The sequence below is a fragment of the Alligator mississippiensis genome, chromosome 5, assembly GCF_030867095.1.
Source record: "Alligator mississippiensis isolate rAllMis1 chromosome 5, rAllMis1, whole genome shotgun sequence".
Lineage (NCBI taxonomy): Eukaryota > Metazoa > Chordata > Crocodylia > Alligatoridae > Alligator > Alligator mississippiensis.
The window spans coordinates 133,441,214-133,467,063 of NC_081828.1; the positions used below are offsets into that span (position 1 = coordinate 133,441,214).

The following is a 25,850-nucleotide window of genomic DNA, read 5'->3' on the forward strand; positions in this document are numbered from 1 at the left end:
TTATTTTTTGCTCAGTTCTAAGTTACAGATCTTCTGCTGTACCTGGACTTAGCTTTACGCATCCCTCAGTCTTTTATAACCAAATTGTCATATTCCATGAACAGTAGTGTTAGTTTGACATAACTGCTTTTTGGGAAAAATCTTTTGGAAAGATTCAGATGTTGTATATTCATTTTCTTGCATCCTCTGATCTTGCAAATACCGTACTATGTGGTAGTAACATCATTTCTAATTTGCAGCTGGCTAAAGCTATGGTGTAGGTGGATGTGCGTGTGGGTTGTAGGTGTAACTTTTTTTTTTAAAGTGAATTGTTATATAAGTCTTTTAGTGGATTGTTCTAAAGTATTTGGTTTGATTTTAAGGCCAATTTTGTGTACACCCCTACACCCATTAACTTGCTGCAGTTGATACTCAATGTTCTCAGACTGTGGTTTACACAACACTTCACAGGTACCAAACAACTCATAGCACATGTGGTATGATAATCATGAACAGTCAGAATAGGATGACTATACATCCCAGGCAAACTGGGACAGTCCTGGCTTCTGTAGTCTGGTCCCAGCCAGTTGGTCAAAAGCCCCAGAATGGAGTCTGGTGGGGAGGCAGAGTGGCATGGTGTGCCAAGCAGGTGGCCAGGCAGGCACCACTGCTGCTGGACAGGAGCAAGGCAGGGGGACTAAAGCAGGTGCCACTCTGCTCTTGTCTACCTGCCTTGTTCCTGCCTAGTGGCATCAGTGCCCAGCAACCTGCCTGGCACACCATGCTGCTCTGCATCCCCACTGGACTCTGCTCTGAGGCTTTTGGCCAACTGGCTGGGACCGGACTACAGAAGCCAGGGCCATCTCAGTTTGCCCGGGACATATGGTCATCCTAAGTAAGAAGCCTTCCGAGTGCGCCTTCCTGGACTTAAATTCAAAAGAGGATAATAAACTAAAACTTGAGGAGTTATTCTTGACTTCAGAATTATCCACTTTGGAAAAGAGCTTACTTCTCAGTATGCATGTTTTGTCACTAGCTAGTATGTATTTTCAGAGAATCCTGAGTGAATTTGATGCTCAAATCCCTGCTGAATAAGGAGGTGAGTGGTCTGAGGCCACATACAGATATTATGGGTGCTTATACATGAGCAGCAAGGCTGCTCTGGAGCATGTGTATAAATGCCCTATATTTCTACAAGGAGAATCAGTTTCTCCTGGAATGAAAATGACTGTTGCAGGAGAAAATAACCCATCCCTGACCTGGTAGAGGTTGTTCTTGGGACAACAAAGGCCTGGATACTTCCTCATTGCTTAACTTCTTCCCAAGTACCAGGAGAACTTGAGTGGTGGGAAAAAAAGGCTCTCCCTGCCCCCTTGAGACTGGGATCCCCACTCCTCTGGGGAAGATGCAGGAAGTAGTTTCTGCTCACTTCCTAATCCCAGGAGAACCCAAGTGGTGTGAAAAGGCTCCTACACCTTCCCCTGACCTGGGGTCACCCCAGTCTGCAGAACCTGTGTAAGAGAGCCCCTTTTTTTTTTCTTTTTTTTTTTACCTAGACTCTTTAGAAATTGTTTACCCTTTTTTTTTTTCTTTAAAGTTTTTAGAACTCATAATTCTTTCCCTTCTTTTTATTTATAGACTGGAAGAGAAAAATAAGCATTCTTGTTTTTTCAATTCCCAGTTGGTTCATTCAAAGCTGAGAAATCAGTCCAAATTAAGAAATATTCTTTTGGCATCTGCAAAAAAGGCTGCTCCTGGCAAAAGCTGATTTAGGACTTCAGTAAACTTTAGTTGCATATGCCTTGCTAGTGACTTCCACCAGTTCAGTGGTGTGACTCTTCAAAACATCCTTAGCAAAGATGTCCCACTCGAATGGTCCACCTGTAGCCTTGACATTTTTTATGGTTGGCATGACTGATGGGTCATTAGTAGATCCCCAAATCATAGGAGTATTTTCCTCTACGACCATTAGGAATCTACCCTGATATTTTGTGTTAAGAGTATTGGCAAGAAAATGAGATGGAGTAAGAGCTTGATTCATCTGCTGCTTTACTGCTTGTAGTAAACCTTTGTTGTTGGATATTTCTTGCTGTAATATTCCTTGAAGTTCGTTCCAAATTTCAACAGCATACGCAGTACCGCAGCAATTTTTCTTTAGTTTGTCCAAGGCTGTGAAAATACTTTTTAGTGTATTTACCATATTTACTGCATTTCTCTTTAGTCCAGTGTTGACTACTCTACCTATGATACTTCCATTGACTCTGTCACGGTTTTCTTCACAGATGGTCATAAGAATAGGCCAGTTCTTAGTAAATAGCTCAGAGCAGTCGACCATTGAATTCCATTGTCTATATTGGGGAAGAATTAGCTTGGATCCCTCAGCTGTCTTCACTGATGCTAAAGCAAACTGGTTGTTATGCAAGTTTTTCAATGTCAGCATTTTCCATTTTCCCTGCTGTACAATACTGAAATGTTTGGCTAAAAGATGCATCAACTGAGCACTGCACCCATACGTTATAAGTTTCAGGTTTGCTTCATTAGCTTCTTCTAAGTTTCTTCTCATCTGTGCTACGTTTGTGGCATTAGGTTCCAATATCTATGATGTCTTTGATTCTTTGCATCCAGTAGTATAGACCCTGCATCCCTACAGGGTCACATCCTTAATACATGAAATAGTGCCATATTTTTAAGCTTGACCTCAGAAGTTAGATGTTTTCCCCCTTGTTTTTATATAGAAGAAAATCAGCCTTTAACTCTAGAGTTTTTAGTAGAATCTCATTGACTCTATTTATTTTATTTAAATTATTTTAATAGATTATACTAAATTTATACTTTAGTCTATGCTGTATAAAATTCAAATTTCATTTTAAGCCATTTCATTTTTTTAAAAAGGAAAACTTAATTATAATTTACATACATTAAGTTTGGATTAGGCTGTAATTAAAACTGGATCTGTTTTATGTAGTTTTTTTCAGCAATTTGTAATTTTCTGTGGAACTGAGAGAACATTTCCAAATTGAATTTTGTGTGTGTAAAATCTGATGTGTGAAACTTGTGTTGTCAGTTAATCTAAGAATAAAAGTTGTGTTGCCAGATCATCTAGGACTGAAAAATAGAGTTTGCATTTTTTGAGGTAAATTTCAAACAATTTAATTAAAAAAAAATAACTTTCAGCTTTTCCCCTACCATTGAAAGGTTTTCTGTGTAAAGAAATGTTTTGGAGTAAATTTAAAAGTGGAAAATAAAAAAACTAATTTATAAACAGCATACATAGACATGATTCTGCCATCACTAAGCTCAAACTGACCAAATGCAGAGCATCAGCTATACACAGAATTGGAGATTACTAAAAGTCTGGAGTACACTCAGATATGTGGAGGTACATTTGTATCCATGAGATATTCATATAAAAGCTCGTTGATATTGATATGAAAAGAAGTAGATTTTGCATGGTACTGGAAGTAAATATATTGCTCAAATTATAGTTTATTTTAGTTTTTGTAAGCATAGGTTTGACGCTTCAGATGCATGGAGATGCTATTGTGCATCCTTCTGGAATTGGCATGTCCCTGAAGATCAATTGAAGCTCTATTGTTAAGCCTGGGGAAGTAAAAACAAGAAAGCACAAAAAGGAGGGGAGAAATTGTCGATTCTTATAACAACTGGGCATTAAATTTAAGATTTCAAAATTAAACTGTTACATTTATATATTTGGCTGGCTGTACACTGATTTGGATTGACTTTTAGTGGAAAGCTGACCATTCTTTTGAAATGCCTTCAGTTTAATGTAGTTTTGGAATAAAATCAACAATGCTGAAAGAAACAAGAGGATGCGTATTACTGAGTGTAGAATGTATATTTATATGAAACTTTTGTAGCCTGGATTTCTAATATGAAATGCTTTCTTTGACTTTAAACCAAGAACAAACGAACAAAAAAACCAAAACAGTTCTCCCCCAAAACACACATTCAAAATGTAGTGTTTATGCTGTCCAGGGATGTTTAAATATATTGTGCTACATCTTTTTTAAAGAATAGGAATGATTAATGTTTTAATTCTGAGAGAGAGAAGATCCAAATTAATTGAAGCAATTAAAAAAATCATGAAGGCTGCAGCTCTGTGTGGCTGTAGACTTAATAAGCAAAAAGCTAACAACTGCACTATGCTGACTCCCTTTAACACAGCAGAATGTGCATACCTACTTAACCCCCTTTTAAGAATGACTAGTTTAATCGGTGCTTAAAGTTCATCTGAATGATTAGTTTCCCAATCATTTTGGGAATTATTGGCATTCCCAGTCCCATATTAAAAAAAATAAGAACTCTGTTTAACATTCTGAAAGAAATCTTATTATTACCTTTTAATTGTACTAGAAATAGAAACGGTTTAATTTTTAATAAGAATAGGCTTCTGGTATAATACTTGCAACTCAAAAGCTGTAGTAATGTGCTACTGGATAACAGTGCGAAAGTCTAATCTGTTTGTCAAAGCTGAAAAAAGTGAAAAGCGTGTGCTAGTAGTGAAAACTAAATTAGATATGTTTTAATAGTTCAGCTATTTCTTATGCAATAGTTGAAGATATCTTAGGTTTTTAATCTAATCATTTTTATTTTAAAAAGAATATGAAAAACCATCTTCATCTGCAGCCTCTCCTCATACTATGTTAAAATAACCTGTAACATTTCAGTGAGGCAGAGTTCTGGGTGTTAACCACTGGTACTGATATACATTTTATGCAAAAATAAGCTTATTAAACTTAATCTTGTGTTTTAAATTAATGGATTTCACCATTTAAAAAAACGCAGACATCTGATTACATCTACAAGACATTAAGAGTTAACTTGGTGAGAACTGAAATGTATTCTCACAGCTCCAGTGTGAGGACAGACTACTGTCTCCATGGAAACTCATGTAATAGTGTGTGGTTTTCAGTGCCTTCCCTCTGTATTCTTAGAGTTTACAGAGCCACACACAAATATTCTTGGTAACATTCCCTTTAAAATGGTGGTTTCAAGGAAATAAGCACATTGAAGAGAAATTTCAGATATGCATTTTGATTTTTTTCAGTTGAGGTTTTACTGTAAGGCAGACAGCTTTCTAATCATGTTATGCAGTGTTGATTAAACAAACATATTTCTCAAGTTTTCCATTAGGAAATTGAAGTGAACCAAAATGTTTTCTTCTCTTCTTTTTTAAGCAGCTGATGTTCCTCTATATACAATTTGGGAAAATGTGCTTTGCTTGAACGTGATAGTTAGTGGTTGCCGTTTCCCTTTAGGAGGTTATCTTGTTAAAAATAGGCAGTATTTCATTGGGAGCAATTTATTCATAAGTCCAGGGTTAAGCAAATAGCCAGAATTCCTGGGATAGTGTTGTGTTTTTTATTTTTTTAAAAGGGCAGGTTCCAGTGAAGAAAAATGTGCTAAATTGATCTGTATCACTGTAATGCAGCTGTCAGCCTCACCCATCTTGTGTATTGTATGAACCACAGATTGGTTGTCTAATACTTAGGCTACTAAAGAGATTCACTTCTTTATACCAATGTTTTGCCAAATAGTCACATTCTGTTTTTGGAATCCTATCAATTTAAAAACCAAGTGCAGAATATTCATGTTTGAGGATATTTTAACTAATAGCTTGGAGATAAGGGCGGTTCTTTTCCTGTTTGTTTGATTTGTTTTTACTTGACTAAATAAAATGAGAGAAAAAGGGAGCCGAAACCCAAAAGCCCTATTTTCCTGTGAAATTTTAAATGAAGGATTGAAATTATGGATGCAGATATTGAGTGTGAGAATGAATTTATATGCGTGAAGAATTTCCACCTTTTCATCTGGCAGTGGCTATCAGAAGATGATGTCACCTTGAAGCTGATTGGTTGTTTCAGCACCTAGTGCAGGGAAGAGAAAGATGCCGGCACAAATCTCAGTGGTGGATCTATGGTGTTTTCAGTCAGTTTTTGATAGAATTTTTAATTAGTATTGAGAATCTCCTGTATGTGGCCATGTGAGGTATTGAGAGCATCCTGATGTGAGGGGAATTAAGAGCTATCAGAGGAATGAGGCGGCTGATCTGCAAGCGGATCTGTGATTGTAAGTTGCAAAATCTGGGTGGAAGGAATGAGGCAGGGAGTATTGGTAGACACATTGTGGGAGGATATGTAGCAGAAAATGCATGCATGAGTAGAAGAAAAGGGAGAAGCATTTTTCTTTGATTGCCTGGAATGACTGAAAATTGTATCAAGGGCTTCATTTCTGGAAAAAAATGATCCAGAGAAGGGGAAGAAATATTTAACCTGTATAGATATTTTCATTTTTGTTACATTGAATGTGCAACATTCATTTTTTGAATGTTCAGTTTTACAGTGATGAATTGCAAAGCTGAAGCTAACACTTAACACAAGATTTTATATCTAGCATGTTTTAATTGTCATCCTACTGCAAGGCCCTAGACAAAGGACCAAATAATTACCATTATTTTTTATTTTATCTTTTAGTAAATTCCTTTGAAAAGTGTAGTAGAACAATTAAAACAAAAAAAACCAAAAAAAAATGCCCCTCCCCGTAAATATCTTGTAATAAGTACATCTTTTCTTATTGTATTGTTTCTAGATAAAAGCTTTGATGATGAAGAGTCAGTGGATGGAAATAGGCCATCGTCAGCTGCTTCAGCCTTCAAGGTTCCTGCACCTAAGAAGCCTGGAAATCCTACAAACAGTGCAAGAAAACCAGGCTCAGCTGGTGGGCCAAAGGTTGGAGGTAATAAATACTTATTTAAATTCTGATATGCTTTTACATCAACCCTGACATAGCAAGCACATATAAAAGAACTTTAGAAGGCAGTATTTAATTCTTGACTGCAGTGTTATTGCAGAATAGGAAACTGGAAAGGACCTTGTTTTATGTAGACATTCATGTACAAAGACATGTATACATGTATGTACATTTTGCACAAAGTACAAGTGACTGTAAACGTTTTTCTGTCAAAATAGATGTCATAAAATTAACACTGTGAAGCTGGGAATTACTGAAAGCTCTGAACATGTGTGGCTGTGTGAGAGAACTCATGGATTAACCAATCGGTGCAAACAAAACATTCTGTTAATATTTTATAATAGATCTGTAAAAATAAAATTGCACAAAAGGCCTATGCTTTTTTTTTCATGGTTGAAGGCATTTGACGTTCATCAACCTTGTTCCTCACAAAAATCTTTTAAATAACATTTGAAAAATGTAACTAGATGAGTATTCTATGAAACTTGCCTGGATTTTGGAGTAGCATAGCACTGCCTGCTTATCATTTGTTGAATTTAGATAGATAAACTTTTTTTGAACAGTCACATTGATATTGCACATACTTATTACATAGAGTTAATTTCCAATTATGAACCAGAGATTCAACCAGAAACAGCATTATTACTTCCATTAATCATTTTACCTAACAATAAAAGGAAAATTAAGTCTTTACTGCAAGAGAGATGATAGGGTTTAGATCATATAGATCTTTATATACATGCTCAGTAACTGATATAATTTGGGGGAAATATTGATTTATTTTTCTGCTTTGAAAGAGATGATGACTTCATTAGGTGTAGGTGAAATGTTCTTTAAATATGCCACTTGTCCTCTGTAAATCTTTTTATGAAGAGTTCATCATTTTAGTATATGCGTTTTCCTTGAGTCTATTAATATTAGGCTTCTTTTCCAATTCTAGACTGATCATGTAGCAGTTCCTGTTAATGGAACTGCACAGCCAGAATACAGTTTGAATTAGCAGAAATGTATGTATTGCATTTCCTCACCAACCAAGCTGTGAGGTGCATTAATAAACCAGTAGGATGTAACGAATATTCATGATTTATTCCTCTTTAATATATTCAAACTTCCTAATTCACTGAAGAGATTCCCAGAAGATGATGTAAGTACTGGCAGTCACAGTACAGCTCATGCTTGTGTTAGTGAACCAAAAGTGTATTAGCAAAAGGATTTCATAGGAACACTTATACATATAGTTAATACTTAATATTTTGCAAGTTCTAATGAAAATTTTGCTTTTTTTGTAGCTTTTTAAAAGCAAATATAACTGTACATCAAGAGTTATAGGCTATCTTCTTTCAGATATTGAATAAATATGGCACTAAAATTGAATTTCCAGAATTCCACATTCTTAAAATGTAGCCAAAGTTGCCAGGCTGCTTTGATTAGTGTTCTGTTAAGTGCAACTCCTGGTTTGTGTCTGGATTTACTGATATGTCAATCATATTTTAGATTTTTCTGCCAAGTTTATAATAAATGTATTTTATCTGTAGAGGGAAAAGAGCCAATATAAGTTGGAATAAACACTTAGCCACTCTCTTAAACTGCTTCAAATTTACAGAAGAAATTTCACTGCAGTTTATTATAGAAGAAATGTAGCTACAAATAATAAACTTTAGTTTGCTCTATGGATGCCACAAGGAAATGAAGGGCTGTATGGAATACCTGTGCTAGTCCACAAGATTAAGGCGTGTTAAAAATCAGAACAATTACTATGTTTATTCTTTGTTTGTTTTAATAATTGTATCTACCTTTTCTACATCTTCCATTTTAGCTATGGAAATCATAAAAAGACATGCTTATGAGTGCTCTCTGAAGATTTATCCAATCGGGATGTCTCTAATCAATGTTCCGATTTAAAAAAAAAAAAAATCTTGGCTGGCACATCTCATGGTATAGGTCGGGGCTATCCAACTTCACAGCTGGGGACCATGTACTGCATCAGTTGCAGGCCATGGCTGGTTACCATGTAGGTTACATGCCACAGGGGCCACACAGTAAATAGGCTCGCTGGGTCCCCCTACCACATGCACCTCCCTTTCCATGCAGGTATGGCAAGCCTTGCCACCATGTTCCCACTTGGGCAGTATAAGTCTCCTTTCCTACACCAACTCTCTCCCACACAGGTCACTGCTGTGTGAGTTTCCCTAGCCTCCATTCTGCTGCCACAACATGAATCCTCCCCTGTGCCACCTGACTTCTGCCCCACTGATACTGCCATGCAGGCAGTCTTGTTAGGTCCCATCCTACTGTGTTGCTTTGCCCCAGGGACCCCAGCTGTTGCAGGAGCAAAGAGGGAAGGGACAGCCTTCATATTAACCTCTTGTGGGCTGGGTGCAGTCTGGGGGCCACCAGTTGGACAGCCTTGAGGCTGTATTTTTTCCACCAAGAGAAGTATATGATTTGTGCAAATGCTTAAAAGGCTCTTATTCCATTTATTGCTTACCATTAGTTTAAAGTACTTGAATTTTTGGTTGGCTTTTTAAAATGTTTTTGGTGATAAACAGGTTAAGGATTTTTTGTCATCTTGATTATGCAAAGGAGGAAAAAGACATTATCAGTAGGAGGTTTGATGTGAAGATATGCTAACTAATTTCTTGGGAGCTGGAAAGGAACTAAATCTTAGATTCTCAACTGCAGTCCTAGTTTCCTCAATTTGATGGTCCAGCATCTCTCACACAACAGCTTGTTCACCTCCTCTCTGCAGTTCTAGAGGCCATTCAGCATGGTGACCTCGCCTATTTTGGCCACCACCTTATCCAACTCATTGCCAGATTTTATGCCTGTGTAGTATCAGCTAGTTTTGCTCCTGATCTGCTCTTTTGACCTTTGCTTTTTAATTCAAATTATAATCCCCCTTTCTCTTTGTTTCCTTTGATAGCAGGGGCCTGGAGTCAAGTGATCTAGGAGGACCCTTGCAGTCCCATGCTGTTTCATGGATAGGATTATCAGCTGCCTAGTAGTTGCCAGAAACTATATAGGACAGTGCAGGGAACTTAAAACTTTGTAGAAGAGGACCAGATCTTAAGTCTGTCTTAGAGCTCTGAGTGGTAAATCTCTTAAAATGGAGGTGCTCCTCAGGGGCAGCACTGGTCAGACTGGATCAGAAAACAATACTGTCAAGGCCTATCTCAACTATTCGGGGGAACTCAGAGATCAGACCTCCATTTAAGCATTGAGTTTTTATCTCCATGAACCTGGAGCCACCCACCCCACATGGAAACCTGTGTCTGAGCTGCAGCAATGTCTTTTGATCCTAGATAGGCCTCATTAGCCATCTTTAGACCCACAGATAAGACCATCATGGCAGACAGTTATCTTTGACTGCAAGGGAATACCAATGATCTTGTCTGCCTCTTTTCAGTAGTTCTGTCTTTGACAATAGCGATGTACTTAAATGGGAACTGCCCAGTGGCTCAGCAGACATTCAGCCAGTGACTCAGAATGGTAAGCAGATCAACAAAACTTCAGCTTGATTTCTCAAAGATATGGCCTCCATACAGCTTACCTGTTTGTAAGAACGCAAAGCAGTTAGTGTGCTGCTTTGGGGAAGCAGATATCTGGGCCTAGCACCAAAGCCCATTTGATCAGTCATGAATAGCATCTTCACATGGAATCTTTGGAGGCTCAGACCCAAAATGCTCAAGTTGCAAGCAGAGCAGACTATAGATGTGTAGTCAGACTACCCATTCCTGAATGGAACCTTTCATAGAGGCTGAATACCCTAACCGGCCCATGCTTTTGAGCCACTGCCATTGATCACACAAGTATGTCTATCCATTAACATTTGTTTCACAGTCATATAGCATCTGATAAATACATCTCAGTGTTGGTGGTTCTGTCCATGGAAAAACTACATCGTGTTTCATCATAATCTGGTACTAAGGATTCTGGATTTTTTTTCCAAAAGTGAACTCTTCGTTCTAAATTTTCTGTGAAATTGTCTTCCTGCTCTTTCCAAGCCTGAACCATCATGTTCAAAAGCTATGCTATAGATGCTTGTAGAATTCTTGAAGATGCACCTCCAGTGTACAGAATCAAAAAGCTCCCTGTTTGTCTTCTTTCTTCCAATGTTCCAAGAGCTTTGACTAAAGGCAGGTTAAATTTGTACCTTTTTATAGACTAATTATTTCAGAGATGTATAGCATAAACCAGGGTCGGGCAATATTTTGGGCAGATGGATGCTTACCCAGTTTTGGCAAGCTGTTGAGGGGCTGCATGGGTAGCCCCGCCCCTTAGCAGGTGCCCTGCCCCTTGACAGGTGCCCCACCCCCTGGTCACCATCTTGGGACCAATGTCTCGGGGCCAGCACCAGTGGGGCCCAGAGCAGGATGCTGGCTGGCAGAGATCTATGGAGCCAGGCTGGGGGGCACCAGCAGGGAGACGGGGGAGCTGGTCCGGCTCCATAGAGCCCCTGCCAGCCAGGACTCTGTACCCCTGCTGCCCTGCTCTGGGCTCTGCAAACACTGGCCCTGGAACACCAGTGTGTGCCCCGCATTCCCGCTCACTCCCAGTGCCCCCCAGTCCTGCAGTACAGGTGGGGAAAAGTGGCCCCTCACCCGCCCTGTGGCTGGTGCCCCGCGCTGCAGCTGCTCGCAGCTCACGTGGGGCTGCCTGTGCCTGCTCAGAACAGTTCCGTGTGGGCTGCGAGTGGCTGCAGCAGGGAGTGCAAGCCATGGGGTGGGGGAGGGGCTGCTTTTCCCCAGGCTCCTTCCCTCCCTGGGGTCCTCCCCCATTCTCCCCACCCTTACCTGAGTTTCTGGTGCGGTGCAATCTCATGGTCCCAGGCCTGAAGCCCCTGCTGGGGCTTCTGGCTGGGAGGGCGGGGCTGGGCGGACCCTGCTGTTGCAGGAGCCTGCCGGGCTTCCCCTGGGTCCTACTGCCCTTGGATCCTGTCATTTTTGACAGGAACCAAAGACAGATCAATATTAATTTTCTAAATATTGTAGGGGCCCCGTGGGCCAGATAGAATGGCCTCATGGGCCGGATCCAGCCCGCAGGCCATATTTTGCCCACCCCTGGTATAAACTTTTGTAAGCAGAGGTCTTACTTCATCACATCTTTGGGCATGGAAATTGTCTTGCTAGATGTTTTTTATGCATTGCAAGTCGTTACAAGTCATTACGAGAACACATTGCTCATGGAAGCTAGACATACCAAAAGGTTAGTAGCAACTTCTTAGGTTGAAAGACTTTGTGCTTTCAGTGAATAAGACTGTAGCCAAGTCCTGTTGGCCCCTTTTCTAAATAAAATAAGGTTTTTTTATGTACTCTCTGCAAAGGCCTCCTTCAGCAGGAAGGTATTACATGTGATGATACAGAATTAGCTTTGACATTTTAGCATTTTATTTCAGGGAAGAAACTTACCCTTTTCAGTTTGTTTCCTCCTTCCTCTACATATATTTATTACTTCAAGTACATCTCAGTATAGTGGGAAAGATCTGACCAGCTGAACAGGTGATTTCTTGCCCAGTAGCTTCATTTCTGCTAGCCGTGCTTCTCCAATTTCTCTCTCTCCTTGTTGGCTTCCATAATCAAGGAACACAGTTAATTCGTGTTTTATGAGCCAGTTAGCCTGTTGTACGTTGTTCACTGATTGGCATTGCCATTTTTACTAATCTTCTGAAATTTCATATGCAGCTTTGAAATAAACCCTTAGGTGTTGAACTGCCTCCAGAACTGTAGGGAGGAGGGTAATGGCCTCAGTATCTCAAAATTGTGGGCAGTACTCCAGGCAGAAAGGAAACTGTCTGAGAAATTTCCTGTTCCTTTTTTGATGGCAGGTGTCAGGCAGGCAGAATGGTCAGTGGAACCCCCAAGTTGGGTTAGATCTCATTATAGCATACTAGAAATTTTAGGGTCAGAAAGGTAACTTTCTTGAATAACTCTTTTAATGTCCTATTTTCCTCTCCAGTCTCAACCTTCTAACCAGAGTGCCAAAAAACACCATAATGCCTACCTTGGAGGTGCCAGGGTGCCGGCATGGCAGAAAAACAAAATGAGGGCAGGGGGTACATGGCAGGATACCCTGCCCGTGCCCCTGCCCCCCAGCCCGGGCTCTGTGGCTGCCAGCAGCTACCCCGGCTCTGGGTAGCTGCTGGAGCCTGGGCTGCTCCCAACAGGGCTTGCAGTTTCCCAGCTGCCTACTGGGAGCAGACTGGGATCCCAGCTGGCAGCAGCTCCCCAGAGCCGGGGCTGGGTGCAACCGGGAGGTTCCAAACAGCTGTGCCAGGCTCTGGTATCAGCTCCGCACTGGTGCGTGCAGTTGTGCCTCGGAGTGGGCAGGGCCTGAGGCAGCGCAGCCCTGGTCGCTCCTGGCACGGAGGTGATGAGCCCGGCGCAGCTGGTTGTAGCCAGCTCAGGCTCTGAGCAGCTGCAGCAAGCAGCGGGCTGGCTACAACCAGCTGTGCTGGGCATATCACCTCCGTGCCGGGAGCAGGGGAGAGACTGGGGCTGCACTGCCTCAGGCCTCGCCTCCATCGCCTGTGCTCTGAGGCACACCTGCATGTGCTGGTGCAGAGCTGGTGCCAGAGAATGGCACAGTTGTTTGAAGCCTCCCGGTTGCAGCCGGCCCTGGCTCTGGGAAGCTGCTGTCGGCTGGGATCCCAGGCTGCTCCCAGCAGGCAGCTGGGATGCTGCAAGCCCTGCTGGGAGAACCCCTTCCATCACTGGCAGCAGCTTTCCGGAGCTGGGGCTGGCCTTGGCATGCCAAGCAAAATGGCCTCACATGCCATGCTTGGCACACGTGCCAGGGGTTGCCAATCCTTGTTCTAACTATTTCAAATGCATTTTTGCAATGCACTATTTCAAAACCTTAGTGAAGGTTGTTGCTCTGTAAACTATGGTGTTCCAGAGGTCAGTATTTCTATGCTTCAGCTATGCTCAAGAATTTGCTTTTACTCATTGAATTCAAAAAGAAAAAGGGAATTTGCATAATTTGTTCCTTAAAAATAGAATAATCTTCAGGTAGAAACCAGGCAATTGAAAATGGTATAGTTTTAAGTGTATGGTGACCATACATGGCTTTTAACCACAACAGTCCCATTTTTAACACACGTCTTAGATGTTCTATCACTTTTGGTCCTGTTTTCAGAGGGATGTCTGGGAATGGTGTTTAACACAGGACTGCTGCTACTTCCCTTCCCTTGCAACTCACATAACAGAGAACAAGGTGCCAGGGAGTGGAGTGTTCTGCTTGAAACACTGTCAATCTACATATACTACCAAGTGAATGTTTTAGGGAAAATGGATGCAAGAGCAGTGATTGTAACAGAAAAACTTTTGTGGTCTTAACCATAATGGGCTTTTTCTATGCTCATTTTAAGCAATATAATAGGTTAAGTAATATCTTTACATTCTCAAAATTATTATTTCATATGGAAACAAAAGATAATGTGGAGCTTTGATAGAACTTGAGGATTATCCTTGTTGTTGTCAGAAATAGGTTATACATGTGATGTCTGAGGCTGAGAGCTCTGATGATGAAGATATATCGGCTACTTAGAGTTTTTTTACTATCAGCATCTTATTTTTATTGGTATTTGTTTAAGAGAAAATGCTTTATGTAATACATTTTCAGTTGTCTCTAGCTTTCTTAATAAACCTCTTTTTCAAAGGTAAAGAACTTTAAGAAATGAATTTTAGGTGTTTTGAGAGAGGAAAGGAGGGTGTTTTTTTCTAAGAACAGGGAACTGATTTTTTTTAAGGCTAATACAAGTTTCCCTTGCTTTATGTGGGTTCTGTATGTGTGAATTCACTCTTATGCGATGACCCGTTTTATTAATTTTTTGCAAAAGTTCATTATATGCAAGGTAAATTCACTCTTATGCAATCGGAGTGGTGGAAGCTTGCAGTTAGCTGCTTTGTGTGGTGCATTGGGGGAGTGACACACACCAAAATATAGTCTCCTGTATGAATCTGTGCTCCTCACTCATTGTCTGCAACACATGTTTTTGTAGTTGCCATCCCCATTATGGTAACAGTCACCACCACGCTGTGCTTGTGTGTACTGTCTGCTGTTGGTGGGTACCAAAATTGTCTTGTAAAAGTGGTAGAAATGGATCTGGGAGGCAGTACAGTCAAGGTCTTTGAACATATCCCTATTTCTTACATTTTAAAGTGGGTTCCCTTTATGCGAATTCAAGTTATGTGCCATTTTCCAGGAGCACATGTACAGCATAAAGTGAGGGAAACCTGTACTGCAACACTACCTGCTGCTGCTGAGTGGGTCTTTTTTTTTATTTGTCTCAAGTTCTGATTCTTAAAATTATTTGTCTTTTAAACTGATTTAAACATGGCACATGGTTGTGGGGGAAGTGGCTGTTTCTGTGTAAGCATGTTTTTAAACTGCTTATCTTTAAACCCATTTTAACTCATACTAAACCAAAATAAGCCACTCTTATACAAATGAAGTTTTTGTTTCTTATCAACTGTGCCTGTTTAAACTCTCACCTGAGTTATACAGCTGCTACTTTCTTTTGTATAGATGGAGTCCCTTTATAAGGAAAGCACTTCCTGGGGCACTAATCAGTCACCCCAAACAAGGTCAAGCAACATATGTCCACTAATATGGTTAAAATATGCAGCTGTTCCTATTTAGTGGTTTACAGTACAGAATTTTGCTGGCTTTGCCATGTCAATCAAGGTTGTGATAGATTGACAGCTGGTAAAAACCCCTAGAACATGTACAGTTACGTTGACAAAACTGTTTTTGTTAACATAGCACATTTCACTGAAGGAGTAAGGGTCAAGCGACTACAGTAATCTATACCAGCAATCTGTGCTAGTATGAGTCACATCTACAGAAAGAGCATTTTGATGGTATTTATGATGCTTTCATTTGCCATAGCCTGGTCTACACTTAAGTATTAGCAGTGTAGCTGTGCCAGTTAGGGCCTGATTCTTCTTTTTACTCTGTTTTCCAATAAAAGCTCTAGTATAAACACATTTGTACCAGAATAACTGTGCCTTTGTTGTTATAGCTTAGGCTAGTGAAGGGAACTAGCTTAAACTCTATTGGTATAACACTTTTACACTGGTATGATTGGCTTCATGGGTTTTGCTGGTATACAAGTGTAGCCATACTAATGTAACTATTCAAAACCTTCCTAATATGGAGAAGACTGTAGTTTAGTCTTGGATTGTGAATTACTAGGGCAGGAGCTGTTTCTCTGGAGTTAAGACTTTTTATTCCTAATGCAATGAGTTATCTAAGGGTGTGTATATTAAGTGATTTTCTTTGATGAAATTAATGTCCATCTTTGAGGCTAAAGCACGTTTCTCATTTTTTGCCATTGCTTTGGTTGCCAAAAGATTTGGCTTGATCCAGGTTGATGAAGTAAAAAGAATTTCACAAACAGCATAGCCCAGAAATTCCACTAACCAAATGTGTGACAATATATCATCCAGAACAGGCGCTTAAGCAGGTAAAACTCAAGCAATTTAGCACTTTATAGGCCAAAACCAACATCTTAAACTCCACCTAGAAATCAGTAATTAGCTAGTTCAGATCATGAAGCACTTAAGATATGATACATGTTTCCACAGACAGAGAACCATTAGTGAGAAGGTGCTGTTCTCCAAACCAGGAGCAACATCTGCATCTGCAAATAAAAGATATGGTCTCTTAGGTGGATCAGATGGAAAAAAGTATTTATCAATGCTGTTTTGGGGTGATTGCTTCACAGGAGCCAGGGATCTAATAAACCTGTACTGTAAGTGGCTGACAAATGCTAGATGTACAAATTCATTTAGTTAGATTTAAGTTTTGCTACAGTTCTACTTGCTTCCACTCTGCTGTCATTTCCTCATTTGTATAGTATGTCCACATTGGAGTGATTGAACCTTGTGTATGACATGCCTGAGCTACTTTGAACTAGTTAAACCAACTATGGCAGTATTGAGCTCTCTGTGGGCTTTAACTCTTGCCCCAAAAGTTGAGTAAATACTTGGGTGGTTAGACTCCGTTGAGCTCCGTGCTGCCACCTCTACGTTGTTATAAGTACCAAGCTAACTAGCCAGTTGGGCAGTGCAAAGCTTCAGGTGCCGATTCAATTTGGAGGAGATTCAGCCTGATTTGGTGGCCGAATCTTCAAATCTGAATTGAATTGGGAGACCAGTAAAGAGGTCTGAATTGATTTGGAGGTTTGGGCAGTCCCTGCTCGCTGCCACAGGGAACTGGACCTGGACTCTGTGCCGGTAAGTAGGGCAGGGGAGGGGCTGGAAGAGGGGACCATGGGGGGCACCCTGCCAGGCCCCCATCCCCTGCCTGCTCCCCCAGCCCCCCTGAGCACCCCCAATCCCCGCCCGCTCTCCCAGCCCCATCAAGAGCTGCCGCACCTGGCCCCAGTGTCTTGGCTCTTAAAAAAAAAAAAAAAAAAAAGAAGAAGAAAAGCCCTGCATTCACAGGTGAGGCTGCGATCACAGGGTGGGGTTGCAGGGCAGTGACAGTGCTAGGGCCAGATGAGAGCCACAATCTACTCTCTGCACGCCCTTGTGACAGGTGTGGGTTCTGTGGGCATGGGTGTGCAAGGAGCGGATCGCAGCTCTGCCCTGGGCCTAGCCCTGCACTGTCACTGCTGCAAGCCCTGTGGAGGAGGCGAAGGAGGGGAGGCAGGGGTAGGGATATGGCCATGTGTCACTGCTGATAGCCATACCCCATGTTGGGGACAGGGAAATTTAGGCTCCCTCCTACTGACCCCGGGGCGTGTAGCCCGCAAGCAGGGAAGGGAGGGAGATGGTCCCAGCAGCAGCTCTGTTCCCTGCCATGCACTTGGAAACAGTGGCCAGGGCTGAGGGATTTGGGCAGCATTGGGGAATCCCCATCCCTTGCCAGTCTGCAGCTCATCCCTGGATGCCTGTGCAGCTCCTAGATGCAGCACCTTTACTGGGGCTCCCACCACTGCTGCTGCCTCCTCGCCACTCTGTTCTGCACTGTTATTAAGCCCCATGTTGAGTCGGTGGGACTGGGGTCTGCCACCACCGCACAGGCATCCCAGAGTGAGCTGGGGATGGGGGTGCCCCAATGCCACTTGGGCCAAGGGACCCACTGTAGACTGAACAAAATTGCTTCACAGGTTGTATTTTGCCCACCCCTGTTCTATCCTGTGATGCACTGACTACAGTGCTTGAAATTTTATATTCTTATATTGTGTTTTAGGGAGATAACTCACTCATGTTCCAGTCTCTGTTAAATGCACAAGTTAAAGACAAGATAAAAAAATGTAGCTTTTTGGCAACTCTGGAGCTCCCACTTCTATTTTATCTTTATTTGCCAGGGGGGAGGCCAGTAAAATCAGTGTAGGACAGGAAAACAAATAACTGAAGAAGTTTCACTCACTTCAGGAATTTATTACCCCTTGATCCAAATACCAGTCACATAGTGTACCGGAAGCATTGTGATTCTTACCTGCATGCTGGCTTTGGTTCATCAAAATAAGTATCCTCCCCACCCCCCCAGTAGAAATTTTTCTGAAATCTCCAAGTGAACTTGAAGATAGTTTTGAAGTGTTTGTCAAGTATGTATTAACCTCATCGAATTCTTTCTAATCATGGACAGTCTTGATCTTTCAGGAAAAGCAGAATATTGCTTTCCGAGAATGTGGTTTTAAACTATACCTTAATGAAAGCTCTCTCAGCATAATTGGTCATGAAGGTCACAGTGAATTCCATCAGCTTTTCCTCCCTTGTCATGCTTCCAATAGAGTTGAAAGACATCTTGATTCCAGGCTTGAATGGGAAACTGCTAATCCCAGTCTCTCCTGCACTAGTTCTAAACAAAAAAAACACTCTTGGACAGGTTGTCTTATGAGTGATTGAGAAAAAGTCAAAGAAAAAATCGTGATTCAGCAAGATCACCCTGTACCCATGAGAACTGGAAACCTTGGGTTTTATAAGCCAGGGTTATAAGTGAGGAACAGCACATGAGATGCGCATCTCATAGACATAGATTTCATAGACAATTATGGCTGGAAGGGACCTCGGAAGATCATCGAGTCCAGCCCCCTGCCCAAAGGGCAGGAAGTCAGCTGGGGTCATAGGATCCCAGCAAGATAAGCATCCAGTTTGCTCTTGAGTGAGATAAGCATCCAGTTTGCTCTTGAATCAGAAGTCAATAAATAAAATGTAGCATCTAAATTAAATTCCCAGCACTTTAACTACTGGAGTTGCACCGATACATCGGCCCATATCATATTGACGCTGGTAAAAGGGAAATTAATATTAACAGTAATTGGCTTTCTTTTGGCTGATGTGGCTGGTAATGTTGCTGATAAATGCCACGAGCATGTGTGCAGTTGCAGCATGCATACAACCAGGAGTGCAGTCTGGTAGCTTGAAGAGCAGCATCCGGTTGGTAAGCCTGTTGGGGGGGGGGGGGGGAGGGAGTGGGGCTGGGACAGGCGCTGCATAGCTGGGGCAGGTTGTGGGACGGAGCCATGAGTGGCTTATCTGGGGGGGGGACAGAGGAGGTGGCTCCACTGCTGTAAGCACCCCGGAAGAGGTATGGGGGACATGTACTACCCAGATCTGTGAATGGGGTGAGGGCAGGCTGCTGCTGCCCACTTGGGGCCAGGGGCTGTGCTTGGGGTGGGTAGCAGCAGTGCTGGGGTGGGGGGCTATAGCCACCCCAAAATTCGCTCTAGTCTCCCTCCCAGTGCTGCCACTGCCCACCCTGAGCGCAGCTCCAGTCCAGCATCCCCTGTTGGGAAGAGCCCAGCACCATCCCCAGCCCCAAGTGGGCTGTGGCAACCCGCCCTCACCCCACACATAAATCCAAGGGACAGATGCCCCCTATACCTCCCCTGGGGTTGCTCACAATGACAGGAGCCACCCCTTGGATGAGCCGCTTGTGGCTCCATCCTGCACCTTGCTCCTGCTTTTGCTCCAGCTCCACTCCCCGCCTCACCATGGGAGCCATGATCTTCCTTCCCCATATTCCCCCCCCCCACATATTTATTAGCCAGATGCTGCTTTCCAAGTTACCAGGCTGCATATTGACAATTGGACTGGTATTGACTGATATGGCTCATTAATTATTGGCCATTGGTATTGGCACAAAAAATCTTTATTGGTGTACCCCTATTCATTTAATTACCTACCTATATTTAAAAGGTAGGTAGTTATTTATGTCACTTCTAAAGAAATAAAAGCTCTGGCATACTTCTGATAAACTTACTCTACGTGGTGATCTACAGGGATCTTAGCTTTCCCTGATTAAAAAAATTGCAATTTCTCTGCTAAAATATCACAGATTCTCTGATAACTCCCCCCTTCCCCCTAATCAGTGATTAAAATTAAAGGCCCCCCCACAACCCCTCCCTAGCCCTGCTCATGCCTCTTACTCACAGCTCCCACATCCTCTCCCAGCCCTGCCAGACAGGGCCTCCAGCTGCCAGGGCTATGGACCCGGGTCTTCAGCCCCCTGCCCCTGCTCTCCCCTGCTGTGGGCTTGAGTGGGGGAGGGGGATGCCTACTTCCATGCCACCGTGTGCACTCCTGAGGGGCAGTGGGGACCTGCGACCCCCAGACTTGTGCACGAGGTAAGCGCAGTCTGTGGGCTAAAGCTCTCACCCTGCTTCCTGCCCCAGGACCTCCACAGCCCTGTGGGCGTGTCCCGGCACAGCACAAAGACAGTGGGGCAGTGTGGGGATCTCTTCACTGCTGCAAGCTGCCCAACTGCCCTGGCGACACACCTCTTGCTCATGCCACTGTTTTGAGGGGCACAGCCCCACACTGCAGCCCCACACATAGGAGGTGCATTGCCAGGGCAGCACAGGGTGAGCAGTGGCGCAGAGGTTCTCTGCACAGCTCCTCTGCTCCCTGCCATGCTGGGTGGCACCCACCGGGCTGTGGAGGCTGCGGGGGAGGGAAACGGCAGCAGGGAGCAGTAGGCTTGCTGCCACTGCCAGCTCTGCCCTGCTTCCTTCCCCCGCGGCCTCCACAGCCCAACAGGTGCCACCCAGCATGGCAGGGAGCAGAGGAGCTGGCATTGACAACCTCCTCACCGCTGCTCACCCCGCGCTGCCCTGGCAACACACTTCCTGTGCATGAGGGCTGCGGCACAGGGCTGCACCCCTCAAAGCAGTGGAATGAGCAAGGGGTGTCACCAGGGCAGCAGGCGGGGAGCTTGCAGTGGCAAAGACATCCCCACGCGGCCCCGCTGTCGCCAGCTGTGCTGGGTCATGCCCGCAGGGCTGTGGAGGCCCCGGGGGCAGGAAGCAGGGCAGGATCTCAAGCCTGCAGCCTGTGCCTGCCTCTCACAAATCTTGGGGTCACAGGTCCCCCCTACCCCCTGGGAGTGTGCAAGAGCTGGCCCTCCCCCAGATGAGCCATCCACAGCCCCATTCTGCTCCCCTCTGGGGCCTTGCACCCCATCCATTGTGGCCCCAAGTCCCACCCGCTTAGGCAGCAGCACCAGCCCTGCCCAGCTCCTTCCCTACAGGGGCCTCAATCCCCCTCTTCTCGCCCCCTGCCCCTCACTTACCCACTGGAGCTGCTCTGTAGGCTGCCTGGGGCGATGTGCATGTACGTGCACGTGGCACCCACTTCTCACTGCCTTCCTCCCACTCCCTGCAGCCTGGAACTCTGCCAGCCTGCAGGGAGCTCACTGTAAAACGGTAAAATCCCCACGGGTTTCTCTTGTAAAATGAGAAATCCGCGTTTGCCTCTGGTAAAAAGGTAAAATCCGTGGTTATAGTTTGAGTCAACAAGTTGAAATAAAACACTTTAGTTTGAGAAAATCTAAACATTTTATTTCATTTTGACATTTCTAAATTGAAACTGCTTATGACTTTTTTTGGTTCTTTTGAAAATTGATGTTTTGACACTTGCCTTGATATGTGGCAGAATCAGGGTGAAATCAGGGATCAAAATGTTGAAATTTCCTACATGATTACAATTCCGTTTTTAATCAGCTGCATTGTATGTTATAACTCTGATAATATCCTACCAGGTAACAGAGATTACACCATCATTGTGTTAAATGTTGTTTGAATTTCTGTCAGTTGGAAAACCTTTGACTGAAAATTTATGAAACACAATTTAATAATCAGGTTTTTGTAAAATTATGTAGGTGCATCCAAAGATGGAGGAGCTGGAGCTGTTGATGAGGATGATTTTATTAAGGCATTTACAGATGTACCTACAGTACAGGTAAGACCTTGTCCTTAATGTTCCCTTATGTTCAGGAATAATGTTATAAGTGTTTAGTTTTGTTTCCAATAATGTCTGTTTACAAACTTCTTATTAAATATTTTAAACATTGTTTTTAGGAAATAGATAACTGAAACATTTGCTGAGTATAAAAAAAACTCTTTCGATTCTGCCCCGCCCCACCTTAAGAGCTTGCTTTTATAATTGGGGTTTGGAGAAAAGTTGGCTTTAAGAAAAGTTCACGAAAGGTTGATCTGTGTTGCTAATTCAAAGATTCAAAATCTTTCAAAATATTAACTTGGCTAATGCCCCATTTGATGCACTTTCAAAAAAAGCTATTACTAAGTACTTTTAAATGTGTGTGTAAACTACCTGTCTCATGGTCTTTACCATCTGAATAGGTTCAGCCTATCTCCTTTAACAAAACCAAAGCATATATTTTTAAACAATATTTAATTGTAGAATAATCACTTCAGAAATAACTTCAAATGGATAAGCAATTATATGTTACCAGGATCAATCATATTAGCATTTCATTTTTTCCTTCTAAATTCTGTAAAATGAGTATATTTTCTTCTATGGTGGTAACCTCAAACTTCACATGGAATCTTGTTTTTTTTTACCTAATTAACCAAATTTTCCGCTTAATTCCTCTGATTTGTTTTTAATCTCTTGCCAGTACCTACCACACTAGCTAGTCTTTTTTTCATAAAATGTTCTTATACATGTTTAATGATGACATGTTGTGAATGAAAGATTGACGTGGTTTCTGGAAATTCTAGGATTATAATTTTGTGGAACACTCAACTAATAATGCTATGTACAAATGGTTTAAAAAGTAAGGCTAATATTTTCAAATTGGCTGCCTAAAATAGGCATTTGAATCTGTATTTAAGCACCGCCGACTATGTGTTCAGAAGCACTGATTTTCAAATGAACACTTTTACAATTACAGACACTTTTTTGGATGTTTTAATTGGAGATGTTGGGTGCTGAGCTCTTTTGAAATCAGACATTTAATTAAGTGGTTTGACTTTTAAAAATGAGTTAACTGCATTTATTAGCTCCTTCTCCACTATGGGATCATGCATTAGGATAAATAACTATAGTCACTTGCGTTAAAGAAATTTTACATAAGCCCCGGAGGTATGATGTAATGCTGAAAACTTACTTCAGGCTGGAATTTCGAGTTACCACAATGAATCCTATATATGTTGATTTTAGTGGCCCCTCTAGAAGACCACATTAGTCTGTTAGGTCTCCTTTTTTGGGACAGCTGTAGACAAAATCACAGCTGCCCTTTTTCTGAGGGGAAATTACCTTATGATCACTGCTGCCCATAGGCAGATTTTTGCAGATGTTCAGGCTTTACACTGTGAAGGCATTATAGAGGACTGGAGAATATTCTGGTTCTTGGTGTGGCACTGGAAATGGTATTTTGGACACGTGTGTTACGAGTCTTGACTATTTGCCAAAACTGCATGCTGTGACTGGGATAAGGATGCTTCTCCAAATCCATTTTAGTAGAAAAAGCAAGTCTATTTAAGAATGTTTTAGACCTTTCCATAGTTTGGTTCAGTCTTAATTTAGCTAAACTAGTAGATACTTTTGACTGCTTCAGCTCTTTACTCCCAGGCAGAGAGTGACTGAATCTGGCTTGTTATCGCAAATGTTTTGATGCAGAGTGAATGGAAGATGATACAGTATGGAACAGATGAACTATTTGCTGTGAGATGAAGGGGAGCAGGTGATATGTATTATACATCAGCTGCTCCGTGGTAATTTACCATGTGTGTCCTTAGCCATGAACAGGTGGATGATGAACTATGGTAGCTTAACCGTCTTCCATTCACACAGAAACAGGCATAGTGTCCAACCTCTGCCTTATTCCATGCCAATCTGTAATTATGGCTAGGAAAATATGTTGCATTTATCCCTGGATAAGTTGTGCCTGTATTAATCTATGAACAAAAATATCCTGGGTCTGGCATATACATGCATCACCCTGAAGCTAAATGCAGTGCCACTTTTCTGCCATTGATTCAGTGGTGCAGTCCCAGGATAATTGTACAGGTATACTTTGTAGTGTCCTGGGATAAACTGTTACTACCCCTTATATGGGTAACTTCTTTAGGATATATTTTGGGACAGTGTGGGCATGGATGCCTATACAATTGTACTTTGTCCTGGGACAAAATGGTTTATCCTGGGATAAATTTTATATCTGTTGGCAGCCTGTATTAGCTGAACTCCTTTTAAAGCAGGGGTGCCAACCTCCAGCGTGCAGGCCAAATGCAGCCTGCGAAACAATTGCATCTGGCCTGCAGGGCTCCCCATGAGTTAGAAAATGTGGCAGCGGGGGAGCAGTGACCATTAATTTGGCTGCCGTGCCCCCTGCTAAATTGCCAAACCACAAACCCCTCATAGCGGGCTGGGCTGCAACCACTTCCCCTTTTCCCCCATATGGCCGGGCCATGCTCCCTTTCCTCTCCATGGGGTCAGGTCAAGCTCTTTTCCCGTGGGGCTATATTGGGCTTAGCCTGGTCCCCACCCCTCTCCACACGGCCAGATGGTGCTGGCTGTGCCCACCCCAGGCGCTGGATCGGGAACATCAGCTGAATCTGACCCACTGCCAATCTAGCCTGCCAGGCAAAAAGTTGAGCACTACTGTTTTAAAGGATTCAATCTTAAATCGATGTATGTGATGAAAATCAGGCAATTTTACAAGACTAGAAAAGTAAATGAACCTAAGATAGCAACACATGCCCTCTGTACATGGCTTTATAAAGTATTCACTCAAGGTGTAAACTAGATGAGCTGTTGAGTTCCCACTGTTTCCTAGCAACACATGGCATTCTCACATTATTCTGATTTTTCATGAAGTGGGAAATAAAACCTCTGCTCATCCAGACCACCCTACTAGGATCCAAATAGTTGCCTAACCTTGAACTGAAAAAGCCAGGTTGAAGACTGAATAAAATCATCTTTGCATTTTAATTATATCTCATTCTGATTATCAGTAGAAAGACTAGAAGTAAAATGCAGAAGAAATCCCTTTCTCTTCAATTTTTTCTGTTTTTCTGAATTGTACTTTTCCCTTGTACCTCCAAAATAGAAACAAAAAAATCTTCCTTTCCCTGGTCTAGCAAATTATTAAGCACTATATGGCCAGGCAGATGCACTGTATAGATTGATTTATGCATTGTCTTAAAAGCACTCCTTGTTAAAATTCAGACAGACCAATATATCTTGCTCATGAGTGACTGGAATATATAAATCTGCTAGCAGCTAGATGAATTTGGATGGCTGAACAGGTGATAAGTTAGAGTTAATTTTATAACCCGGTCTCTTGTGACTGACCATCTTAGTGATGTTGTAGCCATGAAATGCTTTTAAAGTTCAATTTCTTTTTTCATATATTTGGATCTGTTTTCTCTAGAGAACTTTGAGTACACTCCAGTATCTACATAAAGCATTATATTCTTCTCTAGGAAAGCATCATTACAGAGCCAGCCTCTGTTACATAACCCTATTTTAGCTTTCTGGTAAATTAGTATTGGAAAATTTGTTTGACCTGAAAATTAACAGGGTTATTCTGAAGGCAAAGGAAATTCTCTTGCAGAGAGTCGCAAGAAAAGTTGTCTAATTGTTAGACTATTTTGTGTATAGGTTAGGGCCCAGTGCCATTTCATTCTGTGCTTGTGCGATATATTGTTCATTTCAGTGGACACAGTACAAGCAATATATCTTAGAAATATGGGACTGGAATGGACCTCAATGGGAAGTCTGGCTTCCTTTCTTTTCTCACTGCTCTGAGATGAGACTTAACTACAGCTAGGTTATATGTAATAGATGTTGTCTAAACTGACCCGGGGGCCAAATGTATCCTGTGGAGCTTTGGCATCCAAC

The 25,850-nt window shown here is 42.3% G+C and overlaps 1 protein-coding gene across 25 annotated transcripts in view; it reads left to right on the forward strand.

The window, feature by feature from the left end:
* Positions 1-25,850, forward strand: part of CLASP2 (cytoplasmic linker associated protein 2) — a 218,126-nt gene that overhangs the window by 86,341 nt on the left and 105,935 nt on the right. For 19 of the 25 annotated variants that reach the window (XM_059728738.1, XM_059728722.1, XM_059728727.1 and 16 more), the window contains 2 exons: positions 6,589-6,735; positions 21,862-21,941. In XM_059728738.1, coding sequence (XP_059584721.1) covers positions 6,589-6,735; positions 21,862-21,941 — 227 coding nt within the window. Of the gene's footprint in view, positions 1-5,898; positions 6,070-6,588; positions 6,736-21,861; positions 21,942-25,850 lie in introns of those variants that run through there. The other 6 variants (XM_059728744.1, XM_059728743.1, XM_019483481.2 and 3 more) reach the window with 3 other exon arrangements.